At 41.6% G+C, this 19,903-nt stretch overlaps 1 protein-coding gene across 2 annotated transcripts in view; it reads right to left on the reverse strand.

Annotated features, from left to right (window-relative positions):
- LOC144592550 (BEN domain-containing protein 5-like) overlaps positions 1-19,903 on the reverse strand; it is a 34,583-nt gene that overhangs the window by 13,010 nt on the left and 1,670 nt on the right. For both annotated transcript variants that reach the window (XM_078397129.1, XM_078397130.1), the window contains exon 3: positions 336-606. In XM_078397129.1, coding sequence (XP_078253255.1) covers positions 336-606 — 271 coding nt within the window. The remainder of the gene's footprint in view (positions 1-335; positions 607-19,903) is intronic.

Here is a 19,903-nt window from a genome sequence, read left to right on the forward strand (position 1 = left end):
AGGAGTTTGAGAAGAGAACAGTTAGCAGTATGTAATAATTTAAAAAGTATATTCTGCAGAAAGAAATTAAACTCTTCACTAGTTAACTGGAGTTTGTTAGACTTCAGTTTGCAAAGTAGCAAAGCAATAGGCTGCATTAACAAAAATACACAATTAAATCTTAAAATGTACTTTATCCTATTTGATGGTGAATTTTATTCTGCTTGCCAAGAGTCATAAAGGATGTATGAAGATCAAGACAATTTGGTACTAAAATTCATTTACAAGTTTACCATTCCAAATATTAATAACTTGCTTCAGTTTGAACTAGCATTATATTTAAAGACAAGACTTACATCTAAATAACTTCAAAAGTAGTGCATTTTGAAGATCCATATTGAGGTCTCTCAGCCTTTGTAGCTCAGAAGCCATATGTTCATATTCTTTTTGCTTTTCTTCAACATACCGAAGTTTTGTCGTAACTTTTTTAAGTTCCTGAGTCAGCTTTTTATTGTGAGCTTTGGCCCGAGAATATTTGTGTTTTAGTTCATCAAAAATCTTCAGTGTTTGGTCGTCATCATCATCACTGCTATCTTCAAAGCAGGAGATGCTTTGAGGGGCTTGCTCCTGAGAGAAATAACATACATTATTTTCAGTATTCGTTCAATTCAGGAAACACCAGATTCTCTACAGGAGGAGAAACAGATATCTTCCAGGTATAAATTATGAGGAATAATTTAAGATGTCTACCACATTTCACCATTGTTTCATTGCTAAATTTCACAACACAAAGAGTGTTGCATCCGAATTTCGGAGTAAGCGTATGAAATATAACACAAATTACAAATATAAAGACTTCATGGCAGACAATGCAATATTGTTGATTTTCTGTTTTCAACTTCTCATTTGAAGTGTGATTGGATTGGCCATATTGCCTGAATGTATAACTGGCTGCTATTAAAATAGTCAACACTAAAAGTAAAATGTTTTTTATAGCAATATGCTTTTTATCACCTTGAACGTTAACACAATTTCTGCAACCTGGTTTAGAAACAAATAGAACAAATTACTGTATATGCTACACAAGAGGATGCTAGTATCCTTGAAATGTTTGTGTGGAAGACATTCTTCTTTGTCTTTATTTTATTCTGATGCTTTTTATAGGAAACAAAAGGAGAGAAAGGCAAAATAAAAGGAATCTTAAAAATGATAAGATTACCTCCCAATAGTTCAATTGATAAAGGAACTGGAGCTCATGAACAGGTCAACAAACCCTTAATTTGCTTCCTATTCTTACTATTAAGTCTGTCACGGGAAAGGGATGCATTCACTTAAACTCTCACAAAATATAGAGGGGATACATTTTTGATATTTTCCATTTCTTTTTGTTTTCAATGATCTCTTAAAACTAAGAGCACCAAACGTTGAATAGCTGTTGGATACTTCTCAACCCAAAATAAACTTTCATTATCTCTGCACGTCCTTCAGGCCATGAGGCTTTATTGAAATGTAATCACTGCTGTATTGTACAAAAGACATATTTACAAAGAATAGGCAAGTACTGGAGGGACTAGAAGAAAATAGAACATATGGAAAAAAACTGCGATGTGTGAATATTGAAATAATTTGAGGCCACAACTTGTTCCGGAATGGGAAAACATCAGCCAGAAGTCGTTGTGCACATTGGCACAAAAAAGTAATGTAGGAAAAGAGATGAAGACCGGCAAAGTGAGTATTGGGAGTTAGATAAAAGGTTAAAAAGAAGGACCTCAAGGGTAGTGATTTCTAGATAATTTCTGCTGTTACGTACGAGTGATGGTGGGAATAGGAAAATAGGACAGGTAAATGCATGGCTTAGGAGTTGGTGCAGGTGGCAGTGAATCAGATTTTTGGATCATTGGAATCCAAATCTGGGGCAGAATAGACCTGGACAAGAGGAATGGGTTGCCACCCGAACTGGAGGGGAACCAATCTCTGAGCAGACAAGTTGCTAGTGCTACCCAGGAAGCTTTAAACCAGACTCTCTTGGCTCGATGGGATCCAAAGCAGTAGCGAGGCAGGTGGGAGGTTGGAAGTTGGTACAGTCAATGAAAGCGGGTTCAGAAGACAGGATAGCAGGAGACGGCAGGGAACATAAAAGATGATTGAACTAAATCACATTTAGTTCAATGCTAGAGGCCCATGAGGTAATGCGGACAAGCTGAGCTCATGGATAGGTATGTGCGACTGGGACGTTGTAGCCATTACAGAAACCTGGGTATGGCAGGGAAAGAACTGAACAGCTTAAATGTTCCAGGGTATGTGCTACAGGTGAGATACAGGTGGAGGTAAAAGAGGAAGGGGAGTTGTTTTATTGATTAAAGAGAACATCACGGCAGTAGTATGAAATGATAGTACTGAACGGTCTTCCAATGGATGGGTTATTTGGCTATTTGGGTGGAGTTGAGAAATAAAAAGGGGATAATCATATTATTGGGATTGTACTGTAGGCCCCTGACAGGAATTAGAGTAATAAATATGCTGGGTGATTGCAGGTAACTGCAAGAGTAATAAATATGCTGGGTGATTGCAGGTAACTGCAAGAGTAATAGGGTTGGCATGGCAGGGGATTATAATTTTCCCAATATAGACCAGGAGGGCCTTAATGCCAAGGGCTTAGATGGGTGAAATTTGCCAAGTTTGTTCAGGAAAGCTTCCTCAGACAATATGTTGAGGGTCAACAAGAGAGAAGGTAAAGCTTGATCTACTCTTAAGGAATTGGGCAGGGCAAGTGACTGTTGTGTCAGTGACTGAGCATTTTAGGATCAGCTATCACAGTTATGTTAGCTTTAAAATAATTATGGATAAGGGCAGGGCTGGTCCACAAGTAGGGGCAAGGTGGTATTAGACAGAAACTAGCAAAAGTTAACTGGAGTAGGTTGTTTGTGAGCAAAGGGACATCTGGAAAGTGGAATGCTTTTAAAAATGTGACAGTGAGAGTTCAAGGGATGCATTTTCCTGTTAGAATAAAGGGCGTGGCAAGTGGGAGTAAGGAACTCTGATGAGAAAAACTGAAACTCTAGTCAAGAAAATCGAGCCCTGTATCAGGTGGGTTCAACTGTATCCCTGGAGGAGTGCAGACATTAAGGGGAATAATTAAGAAGGAAATCAGGAGAGCAAAAAGGTGGCATGAGGTAGCATTGGCAGATTAAGGAGAAGAAAAGAGATAACAGGAAATTATATTAAGGGAAAAGCTTGACGATAAGATAGGGACCCTCAGAAATCAAATTGGTCATTTATGTGTGGAGGTACAGGAGATGGGCAAGGTCATCAATGAATAATTCTCCTATGTTTTACTGCAGAGAAAGACATGAAGACTTGGGAGGTTGGGACAGTTAACAGAGATGTGTTGAAGACAGTCAGTATTACAGTCGAGGAGGTGTTGGGCATCCTAAGATGCATGAAGGTGAATAAATCTCCCAGGCCTAATCAAACATATCCAAGAACATTGTGGGAAGCTACACAAGAGATTGCAGGAGAGCTGGCTGAGATATATAAATCATCATTAGACGTGGGTTAGGTGCCTGTAGACTGGGAAGTTGTGAATGTTGTGCTTCTATCTAAGAAAGGCGGCAAAGGAAAAACCTAAGAACCTTAGACCAGTAAGCCTAATATCTGTGATAGAAAAGTTACTGCAGAGGATTCTGATAAGTTATATGTGCATTTGGGTAGACAGGGGTTGATTAGAAATAGTCAGCAGAAGTTCTTTATGCAGAAGGAGTAAAAAAGTTGACAAGAGCAGGGCCGTAGACATAGTCTATATGGACCTCAGCAATCCCTTGATAAGGTTCCACATGGTAGGCTGCTCTGGAAGGTTCGATCGCATGGGATACAGGGAAAGCTAGCTAACTGGATACTGAATTGGCTTCTTGGCAAGAAACAGAGGGTGGTAGTGAAAAACTGTTTTTCCGTCTGGAGGCCTGTGACTAGTGGTGTGCTTCAGGATCAGTGCTTGACCCATTCCTGTTTGTTATCTATATCAACGATTTGGATAAGAATGTATAAGGCATGATTAGTATGTTTGCAGATGACCCTAACAGAGGTGGTATCATAGGCAGCGAAGATGGTGCTGTTGTTTCAGTTTAGTTTACAGGCACAGTGAAAAGCTTTTGTTGCGTGCTAACCAGAGTGGAAAGACAATACATGATTATAATCAAGCCATTTACAGTGTATAGGTACATGATAAGGGAATAACATTTAGTGTAATGTAAAGCGAGCAAAGTCCGATCAAGGATAGTCCGAGGGTCACCAATGAGGTAGATAGTAGTTCAGCACTGCTCTCTGGTTGTGTAAGAAAATAACTGCAGATGCTGGTACAAATCGAAGGTATTTATTCACAAAATGCTGGAGTAACTCAGCAGGTCAGGCATCTCAGGAGAGAAGGAATGGGTGACGTTTCGGGTCGAGACCCTTCTTCAGACTGATGTCAGGGGGGCGGGACAAAGGAAGGATATAGGTGGAGACAGGAAGACAGTGGGAGATCTGGGAAGGGGAGGGGAAGAGAGGGACAGAGGAACTATCTAAAGTTGGAGAAGTCAATGTTTATACCGCTGGGCTGCAAGCTGCCCAGGCGAAATATGAGGTGCTGTTCCTCCAATTTCCGGTGGGCCTCACTATGGCACTGGAGGAGGCCCATGACAGAAAGGTCAGACTGGGAGTGGGAGGGGGAGTTGAAGTGCTCAGCCACCGGGAGATCAGGTTGGTTAAGGCGGACTGAGCGAAGGTGTTGAGCGAAGCGATCGCCGAGCCTGCGTTTGGTTTCGCCAATGTAAAGAAGTTGACATCTAGAACAGCGGATGCAATGGATGAGTTGTGGTAGTGGTTGTGGTAGGATGATTCATTTGCCTAATACAGCTGGGAAGAAACTGTCCCTGAATCTGGAGGTGTGAGTTTTCACACTTCTATACCTTTTGCCTGATGGGAGAGGGGAGAAGAGGGAGTGGCCAGGGTGCGTTATCAAGGGATAGTTATCAAGAATTATAGCAGGATCTTGATTAGCTGCGTAAGTAGGCGTAGGAATGGCAAATGGAGTTTATTTCAGATAAGTGCAAGGTATTGGTTTTTGGCAAGTCAGCCAAGGCAGGTCCTTCACAGAAAACAGTAAGGCCCTGGAGAGTGTCACAGAGTAATTTACAGATACAGCATGAAAACACTCACATGTAATCATTGGTTCCACATGATCCCACTTTCATATCCACACCTTAGACACTCGGGGCAATTTACAGAGGCAAATTATCCTACAAATTCACGTCTTTGGGAAGTGGGAAGAAAATGGAGCACTCAGCGGAAAGCCCCGCAGTCACCCAGGGTGAACGTGCAAACTCCACATGTACAGCACTCAAGGTAAGGATCGAACCTGGGTCCCTGGTGCTGCGACTCAGTGGACCTACCAGCTGTGCCACTGTGCTGCCCTGGTACCAGTACATAGTTCTTTAGAAGGTGGCTTCATAAGCTGATATAGAGAAGCGGCGGCTTCGGCACATGACTTGCATCAATCAGGGAATTAAGTATAGAAGTTGGGACATTACATTACAGTTGCACAAGATGTTGCAAGACCATGCTTGGAGCATTGTGGCCACCCTGCTACAAGAAATATGCCATCAAAGTAGAAAGGATGCCAAGAAGTTTTATAATTCTGCTGCCAGGACCCGAGGGCCTGAGCATTAGGCAGATGTTGAGCTAGGACTTGATTGCTTGGAGTGCATGAAACTGAGGGGTTATCTTCCAGAGGTGCATAATATCATATGGTGAATTGACAGGTTGATTGCACATTCTTCTTCCCAGGGTAGTGGAATTAAGAACTAGAGGCCACAGGCTTAGGGGATGCAAAACATTTAATAGGAACCCGAGGGGCAACCTTTTCACACAGAGGGTGGTGGGTATATGGAACAAGCCTCCAGAAGAAGTAGCTGAGGCAGGGGCAATAGCAACATTTAATAGACATGTGGACAAGTACAAAGGAAAAGTCAACACGGGGAGAAAAGATGAAATACGAAGCTAACTAATAATATAAAAGAGGATAGTGTGGCGGTCCCTGGGTATCAGGCCACTCCTAGGGTCAGCCCCCTCGGCACTTGACGGACAGGCTTACGGGGTTAATACTCAGGCCGTTTGGGGGAGTGGTTCATCCCTGCGGTGGACTTCGTTGTGAGTGGAGGCTCACAACCAAATAAAGAACTTTCTAAACCTGCCTGGCTTCCAGCCTTTTTCTGGCCTCAGCCAGGCCACTACAATAGCAAGAATTTCTTCAGTTATTTAAAGAGGAAGAAAAAGGCAAGAGTGGATGTTGGACCGCTGGAAAATGATGCAGGAGAAGTGATAATGGAGAATAAATGAATGGCAGAGTTAAATAACTTTTTTGCCTCAGTCTTCACAGTGGAAGACACCAGCAACGTGCCAGAAATTCAAGAGAGTCAGTGGGTGGAAGTTAGTGGAGTGACTATTACTAAGGTGAAAGTGCTTGGGAAGCTGAAAAGGTGGATAAGTCACCTGGGTTCTGAAAGAGGTGGATGTAGAGATTGTGGAGTTATTAATGGTGATATTTCAAGAATCACTAGTCACTAGTGGTTCCAGACAATTGGAAATTTGCCAAAATTACCCTGTTGTTCAAGAAGGGAGCAAAGCATGTTGTTCAAGAAGGGAACTATAGGCCGTTTGGTCTGACTTCAGTGGTTAGTAAGATTTCAGAGTCTATTATAAAGGATGATGTTACGGAGTACTTTGAAGTTCATGATAAAATAGACCGAAGTCAGCATGGTTTTGTGAAGGGGAGATGTTGCCTGACAAATCTGCTGGAATTCTTTGAAGAAGTAAATAGCAGGACAGACAAAGGAGGGTCAATGGATGGAGTTTACCATCGAGAAAGTGTCGCACGTGAGGCTGCTAAGGAAGACGAGAGCCCATTGTACCAAAGGGCAGGTACTAGCATGGATAGCAGGTTGGCTGGACGGCAGAAGGCAAAGAGTGGCAATAAAGGGGGCTGTTTCAGGTTGGCTGCCATTAACTAGCAGAGTTCTGCAGGGGTCGGTGCTGGGGCCGCTACTCTTCACGTTGTATGTTAATGATTTGGACGAGGGGATTGAAAGCTTTGTGGCCGAGTTTGCGGATGATACGAAAATAGGGGGAGGGGCAGATAATGTAGAGAAAGTCAGGACTCTGCAGAAGGACTTGGACAGGTTGAGGGAGTGGGTAGAGAAGTGGCAGATGGAATATAGTGTAGCAAAATGTGGAGTCATGCATTTTGGTAGTAGGAATAAAGGGATAGACTATTTTCTAAATGGGGAGAGAATCCAGAAATCGCAGGTGCAAAGGGACTTGGTAGTGCTGGTGCAAGATTCCCAAAAAGTTAATCTGCAAGTCGAATCGGTAGTCAAGAAGGCAAGCCCAATACTAGCATTTATTTCAAGAGGGCTAGAATACAAAAACAGGCATGTAATGCTGAGGCGCTTGGAGTATTGTAAGTAATTCTGGGAACCATATCTGAGGATGGATGTGCTGGCTCTGGAGAGGGTCCAGAGGAGGTTTACAAGGATGATCCCAGGAATGAGTGAGTTAACATATGATGAGCGTTTGACGGCACTGGACCTGTACTTGCTGGAGTTTAGAAGGATGAGGGGGGATCTCATTGAAACGTACCAAATAGCGAAAGACTTGGATAGAGTGGATGTGGAGGGGATGTTTCCACTAGTGGGAGTGCCTAGGACTAGTGGTCATAGGCTCAGAATTAAAGGACGTTCTTTTAGGAAGGAGATGAGGAGGAATTTCTTTAGTCAGAGGGTGGTGAATCTGTGGAATTCATCACCACAGAAGGCTGTGGAGGCTGTCAATGGATATTTTCAAGGCAGAGATAGACAGATTCTTGATTACTATAAGTGTCAGATGTTATGGGGAGAAGGCAGGAGAATGGGTTTAGGAGGGAGAGATAATCAGCCATGATTGATTGGCGGAGTAGACGATGGGCCGATTGCCCTAATTCTGCTCCTATCACTTATGACCTCAAATGGATATGAGCCAATTGTGATTAAATCGGAATAGTTTAGATGGGGTGTCTTGGTCGGCATGGTCTAGTTGAGCAGAAGGTCCCGTTTCTGCGGTGAATGACTCTAGTCAGCAGTCTGTCATATGGTGGTACTACAGCATATAGAATGAATGTGCGTAGGAAAGAACTGCAGATGTTGGTTTAAATCGAAGGTAGGCACAAAATGCTGCAGTAACTCAGCAGGACAGGTAGCATCTCTGGAATGGCATATGGAATGAAAATCAGCTTCATTTCATCTTTAATTTTGCCTTACTTGTGTTTTCCGTTTGATATCAATTTACGGGAATAACTGAAATTCTAGCAGCGGACAAAACATCAACTCTTGCCAGCTGGTCTTAAAACAATTTGAGGTCATTCATATACTGGAGCTATTCTGATCAATGATACACAATAAAATGGCATCAATGACATTAGTATACTGTACAAACTAACCAAAGCATTTCTTTCAATTGCAATGTCTACACAATTTAAAGCTTATGAAATAGAAAAACACTCATTTCGGCTTTGATATGATTTATACTCATCTGGTAAGAGGATAAATATATTTAACCACCCCAGAGGGGATTAATATTTTTTTTCTCACAAATATTATAATCCCTAGTCCTTCCCATTTCAGTGATAAAATTCATAACTTGTTAGATGTCACAAATTAAAAGATTCCAGATTTGAATAACTCAGAATTGATCTTTGGTTTCACTGACATACAAATAATTCAGTCTAGATAAAATATATTAGGTTTATTGCAAAATTAAGAGTACCGTCCATCCTACTTTGTAGTTTAGTTATTTCTTTAGGAGTCATTGAAGCATGTTGTAGTATGATAATAGGATGCATTTCAACACTTTTCAATGTAATCAGCAATGGATTTTAAAAAACACATTTATTTAATCCTTTTTAAACTGGAAAATACTTGCAGCATGTTTAGGCTCAGCAAGCCAAACTTCATGAAAAATAAATGAATAAACTGTCAAAGGTAAGATTAGCAAATGGCAATGCACCTTCCTTCGAGATCTACAAATGTTCCCAAATTTATCCCATTGCTTCAAGGAGTCAATGAAGGTAAAGTCAAAATAAACAGGCTTGAAGACAAATTTATCCAGAAATAGAATCTCCTTCTAATTCAGTTAGTAAATAAGTAAGTAAAGGCAACATAGTGGGTTGTTACTAGACTAATATGAGGCAGGTGCCACAGATTCAATCTCCAGAGTTAAGTTCCAGTAAGTGAATATAGAATCTAAATTAACATCACATAAATAAATTGTGCACGTAATGCTAGTATCAATAACTGTTGAAAATGAAGCTAAAGAATGATTATACAAACTAAGCTGATTCACCAATGTCCATCCTTACCCGGTCTGTCCTACATGTGACTCCAGACCCACCAATGTGGTTGACTCAAATTGCCCTCTGAAACCACTCAGTTTAAGGGGCAAATAGGCATGGACAATAAATGCTGACCTTGCCAGCAATGTCCACATCCTGTGAATGAATGAAAATAAAAGAAACTTTAGCTTTTTATTAAATAAATGGCTCAACAAAATGTTAAACACAAAGTGAATAATGCCGTTTTTCCACAACACTACATGGACTCAACAACTGCTACCAACATCACCATAAGGGAATTTCTGACGGCCAGTATCATTAAATTAGCCTCCTCAATCCTTAAGGATGCACAAAATCAAAACTTATGTTGCACAAAATTAAATTACAAATCTCCCATACATTGGGCACAACTTATTCCAACCAATTCTAAAAGTAGTAAGGGGAAAGAAGACCAACATACCATTTACCTTCTTAACTGCTTGCTGTACCTGCACATTAGCTTAAAGTGATTGGAGTGCAGGAAACACTCAAGTTCTGAACACCAATCTCCTTCAATCGCTCATACTGTATTTTACTCTGTTTTATTTTATGTTACCAAAATGGATAATTTAACAATTTTTCTATATTATATACTGCTATGTCCACACCCATTCAATTAGTCTGTCTATATTCCCTTGCAGCCTCTCAGTATTTTCCTCACCTCATATCACCATCTAGTTTTGTATCAATAGATAACTTGAATGTACCAAACTCATTCATCCAAATGTAGACACAAGGAATTGCAGATGCTGGTTTACCAAAATAAAGACACAAGTGCTGGAGTAACAGCGGGTTTGGCAGCATCTCCTGAGAACACGGATAGGTGACATTTCAGATTAGGATCCTTCTTCAGACTGATTGTGGTGGGAGGGGTGCAAACAGGAAAAAAGAATTGGTGTGGGACAAAGGCTGGCAAGTTTAGTTTAGTGCAATCCCCGCACATTAACACTGTACTACACATACTAGGGACAATTTACACTTATACCAAGTATACAAACCCAAGCTAATTAACCTACAAACCTGTATGTCTTTGGAGTGTGGGAGGAAACCGAAGATCTCAGAGAAAAACCCACAGTCACGAGCAGAAGGTACAAACTCCGTATAGACAGCACCCATAGTCAGGATCGAACCCGCGTCTCTGGTGCTGCAAGCTCTGTAAGATAGCAACTCTACCGCTGAGCCACCGTGCCGCCCAGTATTTAGGTGGATACTAAACGTTATCTATCTGTATTTGCCAGTAATGCTGCCTGACCCACTGAGTTACTCCAGTGGTTTGTGTCTTTTTTCCCCTCATCCAAATGTTTGTTATGGATTATGAACACCTGAAGAAAAAACACTTCTACCTTTGGCACCCTAAACTACCAAGCAAACAATGACCAGTTTATTCCTATTGTTTTTCTTCTTTTAAGCCATGTTTAATCCAAACCAGTATATTATCCCCAATCTTACATTTTAATTTAAGCAAAGCACAGGTACCCAAGGAGTACATGGTAGCATTAATAATGGACCCAAATTAAAACACAATGCAAGGCATGAAAGCAGAAGGGAAGATTAAAAGCTATAAAGTACCGATAGGAGACGTGGCCTGAACGTCCTTTGTATGAATGTTTATACAAACTCAAAATACAAAGAACAAAATGAATGAATTGCAGGCATATATTTAACTAGGAAGACATGGTAGCCATTATTGAAACAAGTCAGAATTAGGGAGGGTGGGCAATGCGGGGGAGGGGATGTCTTAGCTATTAATTAAAATTCCACTTCAATTCAGAGAAATGGAAAAAAAATAAGTGAGCAGCATCTATGGGTTGAATGAAAAAAATAAGAAGGTTTTTGCACTGTAGTGGGAATTGTGCATAAGACTCTCAGTAGTGGTTCTTAAGTGGCACCTATTTTCTATGTTTCTACGATTGCGCAACTGGTTTCTGAAACAATTTATCCTAATTCCTGGAATGTAATACAGAGAAATGTGACATGTTGGATTTTGGGAAAACTAACATGGGCAGCACCGACACAGTGAATGGCAGGGCTCTGGGGAGAGTTGAAGAGCAGAGGGGTCTAGTTCGTTGAAAGTTCAGGTACATAGTTCGTTGAAAGTGGCATTACAGATCGATTGGGTCGTCAAAAAGGCTTTTGGCACATCAGCCTTCATCAGTCAGAGTATTGAGTATAGAAGTTGAGAGACCATGTTGCAGTTAAATAAGACATTGGTGAGGCTGTATTTAGAGTATTGTGTTCAGTTCTGGGCACCATGTCATAGGAAAGATGTTGTCAAGCTGGAAAGGGTGCAGAGAGGAATTACGAGGATATTGCCAAGAAGCATATTGTTATTGAGCAATAGGAAGAGGTTCAGCAGGCTAGGACTCTAATCCTTGGAGCGCAGGAGAATGAGGGGTGATCTTATGCAGGTGTACAAAATCATGAGAGGAATAGATCGGGTAGATGCACAGAGTCTCTTGCTCCGAGTACGGGAATTGAGAACCAGAGAACGGGTTTAAGGTGAGGGGAGAAAGATTTAATAGGAACTCGAGGAGTAACCTTTTCACACAAAAGGTGGGTGTATGGAACGAGCTGCCAGAGGAGGTAGTAGAACCTGGTACTACCACAACATTTAAGAAACATTTGGACGGGTACATGGATAGGACAGGTTTAGAGGGATATGGGCCAAACACAGGTAGATGGGACTAGTGTTGATGGGACACGTTGATTGGTGTGGGCAGGTTGGGCTGAAGGGCCTGTTTCCATGCTAGAATTCAATGATTTGGCCATATTGAGATTAATGAGTAAAAAGACAGATTTAGCTAATACCCTTAAGATCTGTGAACATTAATATACCAATAGAGATTATAATAGAATTATTATTTTTATGTCTTTTAAGTATATTTTAATTTTTATTATTTATAGTTTGGTTTTTTTCCTCATTTCGTACCAAATGTCTATGATCACATTTGGAAATCATGCAAAGCCATCCAAAATCCAAAAGAGGCAGAAAGCTATTGACGTAGTCTCTATGAAGAATCTCAGTTTGAACATCTAAGGTGGCTTCTAATGCCAGCTTTGCAGCCAGACTGCACAGCCCCCAGGTTGTTGGGATCCGAGCACAGCCACAATACTAGTGATGGAAGCTATCACAAAGAGTGGGCCAGCTCCAGTGCAATATGATCCAATGAAACAGAAACCATCCACAGTAAAATTAGAAAATCTGAGTTCTGGCAAAAGGTCCTAGTGCTGAAATGCAACCTCCATTTCTCTGTCCATGGATGCTGTCTGACCAGTTGAACGTTTCACAAAATTTGTGCTTTTACTCATGGAAAATCTGTTCGTAGGTAAAGCAATCGATCATCATTGGAAGATATTGAACAAGTTATCCAATGTGATACTGGCTTGTTCTCTTAGGTGATAATTACTTTACTTTCACCTCCCTACCAAAATAAGGATAAATAAAAACACAAGCAGCAATACAAGAAGCAAACAAAGGAAAATGCAAAAGACTAACACAATTCTGTGAGGAAGATACTAAGAACATGAGAAGACAAAATATATGCAGAGAATTTAAAATTGAGGTTTATGTAGGATTAGTCTAAAATGGACAGTTGATGGTTACAGACATGTGAGTGAGGTAAAAAAAAAAAGAGGAAAAGAGCTGAGCGCTTGTGCTAAAAGAGGCTTGATTACACTCAAATTCAGATTAGTTTACCGTCATGTAAACCAGGATGCAATGGAAGTCCTGAAGATCACGGAGTAAACAACTTACGGTCCTCTTCATAACAGATTTTGGTACAACGGGGGTCAAAAATCAGAAAATATTTGAAAATTTACACACAAAATTACCAGTTTCAAGCCTTTTTTTTAGTGCATTTCAAAGTTTAAAAAATTACAAAATAATGTGAATATTGCACTGTACACTAATAACATTTTGAAGTATATTTGCACATTAATTGGTAATCAGCCCAAAAAGGTGGTAATTGGATTTTCTGCTGTTTTATATTTTAACCCTGTCTTAATTAATTTAGTTATATAATCTTGCACTTAAATTTAATATTTACTCATTACAGTTCCACCACTGATTTTCAGGTCTTTGCTGGTTTATCCAGCCGGCCAAGGAAGTCGGCGATGGGGATAGATGTGCTGGCTCCAGCTGGGCTGGAGTTCCAGAGCCCCGGCCGCAGGTTGCAAATTCAACCCACCGATCGACCGTGGAAGTCCCGATGAGGTCGAGATTGGATGCCTTGCCCAACCTAGGTGCCACATTTTCGGAGAGACTTCCAGGGCGCATGGGGGGGATTTCTCACGGAACCTCTAGCGACCGAATTGACAATTGGCCATGGAAGTCCCGATGAGGTCGAGATTGGCTGCCTTGCCTAGCCTTGGTGCCACATTTTCGGAAAGACTCCGCGCGGGGAGGGGGGAATTTCTCACAGAACCCCTAGCGACGCCTAGCGGAACCCTAGTGTTCATTACAAGTCTACATATCGGGTTTTTTCTTTCTTTTTTTCGATCCGATTTCTCCGTTTATTTGGCAAAGTGAAAAACACGGAAACCATGCAAAAAGCGCAGAAAATGGATTTTAAAAACGCGGAAATCCGCAGAAACACAGAAAATTCACATGCATGTGGTTAGCATGGTGCATTGAAGACCTGTATCTCCCTACGACATTATAGAATAAGGACCTTTTAGAAGTGAGTGTTTAAAAAAGCTAGAAGAGGCACAAATCAACAAAAACATTTGATGGTTATATTAGGGAAAACAGAATGGCAATGCTGCAAATTAAAATAAGAAAACAATGGTCACAATAATATCGCTGTCAGTGTTTATTGCAGAAGAGGATTGCAGAAGATATTAATAATGAATCAAAGGCAAGGACTCAAGAAATTTAATCAAGAAAATATTACTAATGAAAGAGTGGCAGAACCTCCAGATCATATTATTTCCATCCAAAGTTTTAAAGGGAAGTATCGCAGTTGTCCTAACTAGAATTGTTCAAAGTTCTCTCAATTCAATATCTCTTTTCTTAGAATGAGAGACTACCTGTTCCTGGCATTTTAATGATCTATGCAGGAGGACTCCATCGCCTCTGTGGATTCCGATGAGAGCTGAGGGTTTGTAGGAGTGGAGGGCTTGTTTCCATGCTATATCTCTAAATTGAATAATAACCCATCACTTGCGTCATCATTAAAGGACAAGCTCACAATCCCCACTTTCCAGTTAATAAATAATAGCAATCCATGATCTGCACTCCGTGTTTCATTAATGATCATACTTTTCCACCAGAGTGTTCAGTTCAATGAAGTGACAAATTTTAGTGAAAGTACTTCTGGTCGTTGATTGATGCACGTTCAAAATATGAGAGTGGGCCACTCAACGTTGTCGATCTCTTCACATGCTAGAATACGGCTTTACTAGTGATGTCATCTGCAACAACTTTATCTGTAAACAAATGTGCAAAGTGCTTCACTCAATCATTCACGGCACTCAAATTATAGAAAATTGTCTCACACTATAGCTACAACAACCAACATGAACTTCCATTGCTTGTTCAAATGCTCACACGTCAACATGTGACAACATGTGACAACTGGTGACATCTCAGCTGTGGGCAACCATAATTGAATGACTTTGCTATTAATTCTGACCATTGCCAACTCAAAATATAAAGTACTATAGATGCTGAAACTCTCTTGAAGCATCAGAAATATGCAGTGACCCGATATCAAATATCAAAACCCGATATTTCTCATTCTGATGCGGTCATTGCCCTGAATCATTAACTTTGCTTGATTCTCCACTCTGTGACCCGACTGTTTCTAGCATTTCAGATTACACTCAGATTCAGATTAGTTTACCGTCATGTAAACCAGGATGCAATGAAAATCCTTGTTCACATGAAGATCACGGAGTAAACAACTTACAATCTTCATAACAGACTTTGGTTTAAGCGGACTGGTTCTTTAAATACACAGGCTGCTAGTTACGCAGAGGAGGCCACTGAAACTGACAAGCCATTGGAAGTGACAAGCAATCACTTCCACTGCACAATTCTATTAAACAATGTTACAAACAGCCTTTAGTATTTTAGCTTGCAGTAACAAAAATCCTTTAGTTCAGCAGGTTATGTCTTTGGTAGAGGAAATGCAGTTAACGTTTAAGGTCGATATCCTTTCAACCACAACTCTGGGCAAGCAGTTGGCCGTGGGAATCTCAGTTAGAGCTGGACAGGGTTTCCTCACACCACCATCCCAATGCCGCAAATCTTCCATTTTGCTCCCAATCTCCACATTTGGGGATCAGCAGCAGGGGCAGGGATTATTGCTGTTCTCCAGTTGTGCTGGACAAGGTGGTGCTGGGCGACCTTGTCGGGGCCCTGCACTCCGTGTCCCACTGGGCTCTCAGTGACGGGGCTCCGGGGATTTGACCCGGTGCCTGGGCAGTGATGTCAAGGGGGGACAAACTTTTACTTGGCGATAGCAGACAATCGGCAATAACGGACACCATTCCCTCCCCCCACCCTCTCACGGCACGTTATAATGAGGGATTACTGTAATTACTGTACATACATTCATGATAAAACAATGACCAGTGCAAAATAGTGGAATAGTGCAAGATTACAGTGCAATTCAAAGTTGTGTGAAAAAAATATTAAAGAATAGTAACAGAATAACAGAACGAGGTAGAGTTAAGAGTAAGTGGCAGCATCACCAAAACTAGATTGTTGTGAAAGAGGTTGGTGTTTCTGGAGTCCGAGACCATTGGGAAAGAAGCTGTATGTAAGCCTGGACATCCGAGCTTTCAAGCTCCTATATCATCTCGTTGAAAAAAGGAAAGGGAATGACAGGGAGTCAGGCGTCATTGACAATACTTTCCGAATATGGACCGGATGGAAATAAGCAATGAGCCTGTAATGGACTGGGCCGTGTTCATCACTCTCTGCACATTCAGCCAGTTAAAAGCAGAGTAGCTACAACACCAGACTGAGATGTATCCCATCAGAAACCTTTCATTGCGCAGCTGTAGAAGTTCGAGAATAATCATGGACATGATGAATCTCCTCACATGCCAAAGTACACACACTGGTGAGCTTTCCTGATGACTGCATTCACACAAAAGGTCTTTGTTATGTCGTTGGTGATAGGGATATCTGGAAATCCAAAGCTGTCGACCATCTCTACAAGAACTCCATCGATGAGGACAGGTTTGTGATCACCCCTCGCCTCGCAAGGTTAGCACGGTGGCGCAGCGGTAGAGATGCCGCCTTACAGCGCCAGAGACCCAGGTTTGCTCCTGATCTCAGGTGCTGTCTGTACGGAGTTTGTACATTCTCCCCGTGACCATGAGGGTTTTCTCCACGATCTGGGTTTCCTCCCACACTCCAAATATGTACAGGTTTTTGTAGGTTAATTGGCTTGGTACAAATGTAAATTGTCCCTAGTGTGCGTAGGATAGTGTTAATGAGCGGGGATCACTGGTCAGTGTGGACTCGGTGGGCCGAGGGGTCTGTTTCCACGCTGTATCTCCAATATAATGTGGATAAATGTGAGGTTATCCACTTTGGCGGCATGAACAGGAAAGCAGAGTATTACCTGAATGGTGGCCAATTAGGAAAAGGGGAGATGCAACGTGACCTGGGTGTCGTGGTGCACCAGTCATTGAAAGCAAGCGTGCAGGTGCAGCAGGCAGTGAAGAAAGCGAATGGTATGTTAGCATTCATAGCAAGAGGATGTGAGTATAGGAGCAGGGAGGTTCTGCTGCAGTTAGAAACATAGAAACATAGAAAATAGGTGCAGGAGTAGGCCATTCGGCCCTTCGAGCCTGCACCGCCATTCAATATGATCATGGCTGATCATTCAGCTCAGTAGCCCGTACCTGCCTTCTCTCCATACCCCCTGATCCCTTTAGGAAAAAGGGCCACATCTAACTCCCTCTTAAATATAGCCAATGAACTGGCCTCAACTACCTTCTGTGGCAGAGAATTCCACAGACTCACCACTCTGTGTGAAGAAATGTTTTCTCATCTCGGTCCTAAAAGACTTCCCCCTTATCCTTAAGCTGTGACCCCTGGTTCTGGACTCCCCCAACATCGGGAACAATCTTCCCGCATCTAGCCTCTCCAACCCCTTAAGAATTTTATATGTTTCTATAAGATCCCCCCTCAGTCTTCTAAATTCCAGCGAGTACAATCCCAGTCTATCTAGTCTTTCCTCATATGTAAGTCCCGCCATCCCAGGGATCAATCTGGTGAACCTTCTCTGTACTCCCTCTAAGGCAAGAACGTCTTTCCTCAGGTTAGGAGACCAAAACTGCACACAGTACTCCAGGTGCGGTCTCACCAAGGCCCTGTACAACTGCAGCAGAACCTCCCTGCTCCTAAACTCAAATCCTTTTGCTATGAATGCCAACATACCTGTACAGGGCCTAAACTAAAAAACTAAAACCAATTCTTTCATCTTGCTGACAAGGGCTTTCATCACCAAACCGCAGATCAAAAAGATGTCAAAAACGCAGGCAGTCCCAAATCTGCAATGTGCTTGCCTCCCTCAAAGCAATTTAAGATTATAGTGCATCAATATGTAACAAACCACCCCTGTTCCCAAAGCTGCCTACCTATCCATGACAAATGATATCTGTCATGTTTCTGCCCGTTGCATTAGTCTTTCTACGTGCTTATTTACCAAGTTGACAAACGTATCTACAAACTTCCAAAGTATCCTCCCTATAACCAACTTTAGGTCAATCACAATGTGACAAAACAAGCAATTGGTTGAATACCACTTGCAGAGGAAATTCACTGTGCACCATTTCTTCTCTTAGCCTGTTTCAAATCCATTTATCCAGTCTTTTGCAAATTATCTAGTGTTTCAACAAAATGCAGATTAAATTTAATCTGACGAATTACTGGTCCATCAGTTTACCCCAAATCATAACAACGTGAAGCAAAAGTAAAATACTGCAAACGTTGTAAATCTGAACTAACAGAAAGCAGGTCAGATTTTGATGAAAATCCATAAACCTAAAACGAACTAAATAACGAGATATAATCAATAGTACATCATTGTAGCACATATTTATCAGTAACCTACTCTCCAAAACCATGTTATGGTTCAATCGACAACTCAGCTCTGAACCACTTTACAGCATTCAAATAAATTTGAACAAAAATAGAAGGAAAGCCAAAGGTGTTTGACAGAATGGCATCCTTTGTTGCAACAAGGCCCCTAAGTTAAATTTAAGTTAATAGGAAGAGTTCAAAACGTAGGCTGCGGTTACATTTAGTACAAATAAAAATTATTTTAGTAATAGTTGGAGGCCAATTACCTCCAGCTGCAGGAGTTTAAGGCAGCTTTTAAAACTGTTTCATCAGTGTTCCATCGTCCAAACTTAGTATAGAAATGAATGCATTACTAATAATTTGATGTTTATTAAATCGTTTCCCCTTCACTTTAAACCAATGTCCTCTGGTCCTCGATTCACCTACTCTGGGCAAGAGACTCTGTGCATCTATTCCTCTCATGATTTTATACACTTCTATAAGATCACCCCTCATCCTCCTGTGCTCTACTGGAAGAACTGTGGTTCAAGCAACCTATCTGGAGGCAAAGGGATTGTCGATATTTCAGGTCAAGACCATGCATTAGAAAACGGTGCAGGGGGAAGGTAGAGGGAGGTGTGAGACAGAGGCTGGTAGGCAAAAGGTGGAACCAGAGTCTACGTAATGGGCAGAGACGGTATGGAAAAGGCAAACAGAAATTGGGAATACGAGAGGAATACAAGGAAAGAGGTTACCCAAAATTCTCACCAATGTAGAGGAACACCGAATGCAATCAGCCGAGCAGACTACACGACCACCTGCACTCTATCCGCAATGCAACATCGATCCTGAGCTTCTGGTTGCATGTAATGCCAACTCACAGTCCTATTTCCATACTGATCTGGCAGTCCTTCACCTTATTCACTGCCACAGAGAAAGTACAAAGCACAATAGCAACTCATTTTCCACACAAAATAGTGTACAGCTCAATGGATGAATATTGAAGTTTCTAATTTCCACCCAGATTTCATCTGGGATTTTTTTTTTCTCATGCATCCATCCACCTGCCAGCCTCACTCAATATTCCACCATCCCCTCCTGGCTCTGTTTGCCCATCACCCTCTCCTTCATCTGGTTCCACCTGTCGCCTACCAACCTGTGTCAGCTCTCTCTTTCATTTCTATACACTGGCTATCTTCCCTCAACATTCTCAGTCTCGCAGGGTCTTGACCCCAAACTTAGGCCATCTCTTTGCCTCCACAGACGTTGCTCAAATGTTGAGTTCCCCCAAGAGTTTTTATTTTGCTCCAGATTCTAACAACTCCATTCATTTTAATGTCCTCTAAACTCTTCCAGTTCTCCCGACAAGTTCACCTAAACCTCTGATATCACAGAGTAACAACAGGCATGTCCTATTTTTGCATCATCCCCGTGTTTGTTGAATTAACCAAGCTCATTGCCAC

Source organism: Rhinoraja longicauda, chromosome 4, assembly GCF_053455715.1.
Source record: "Rhinoraja longicauda isolate Sanriku21f chromosome 4, sRhiLon1.1, whole genome shotgun sequence".
Taxonomy (NCBI): Eukaryota; Metazoa; Chordata; class Chondrichthyes; order Rajiformes; family Arhynchobatidae; genus Rhinoraja; species Rhinoraja longicauda.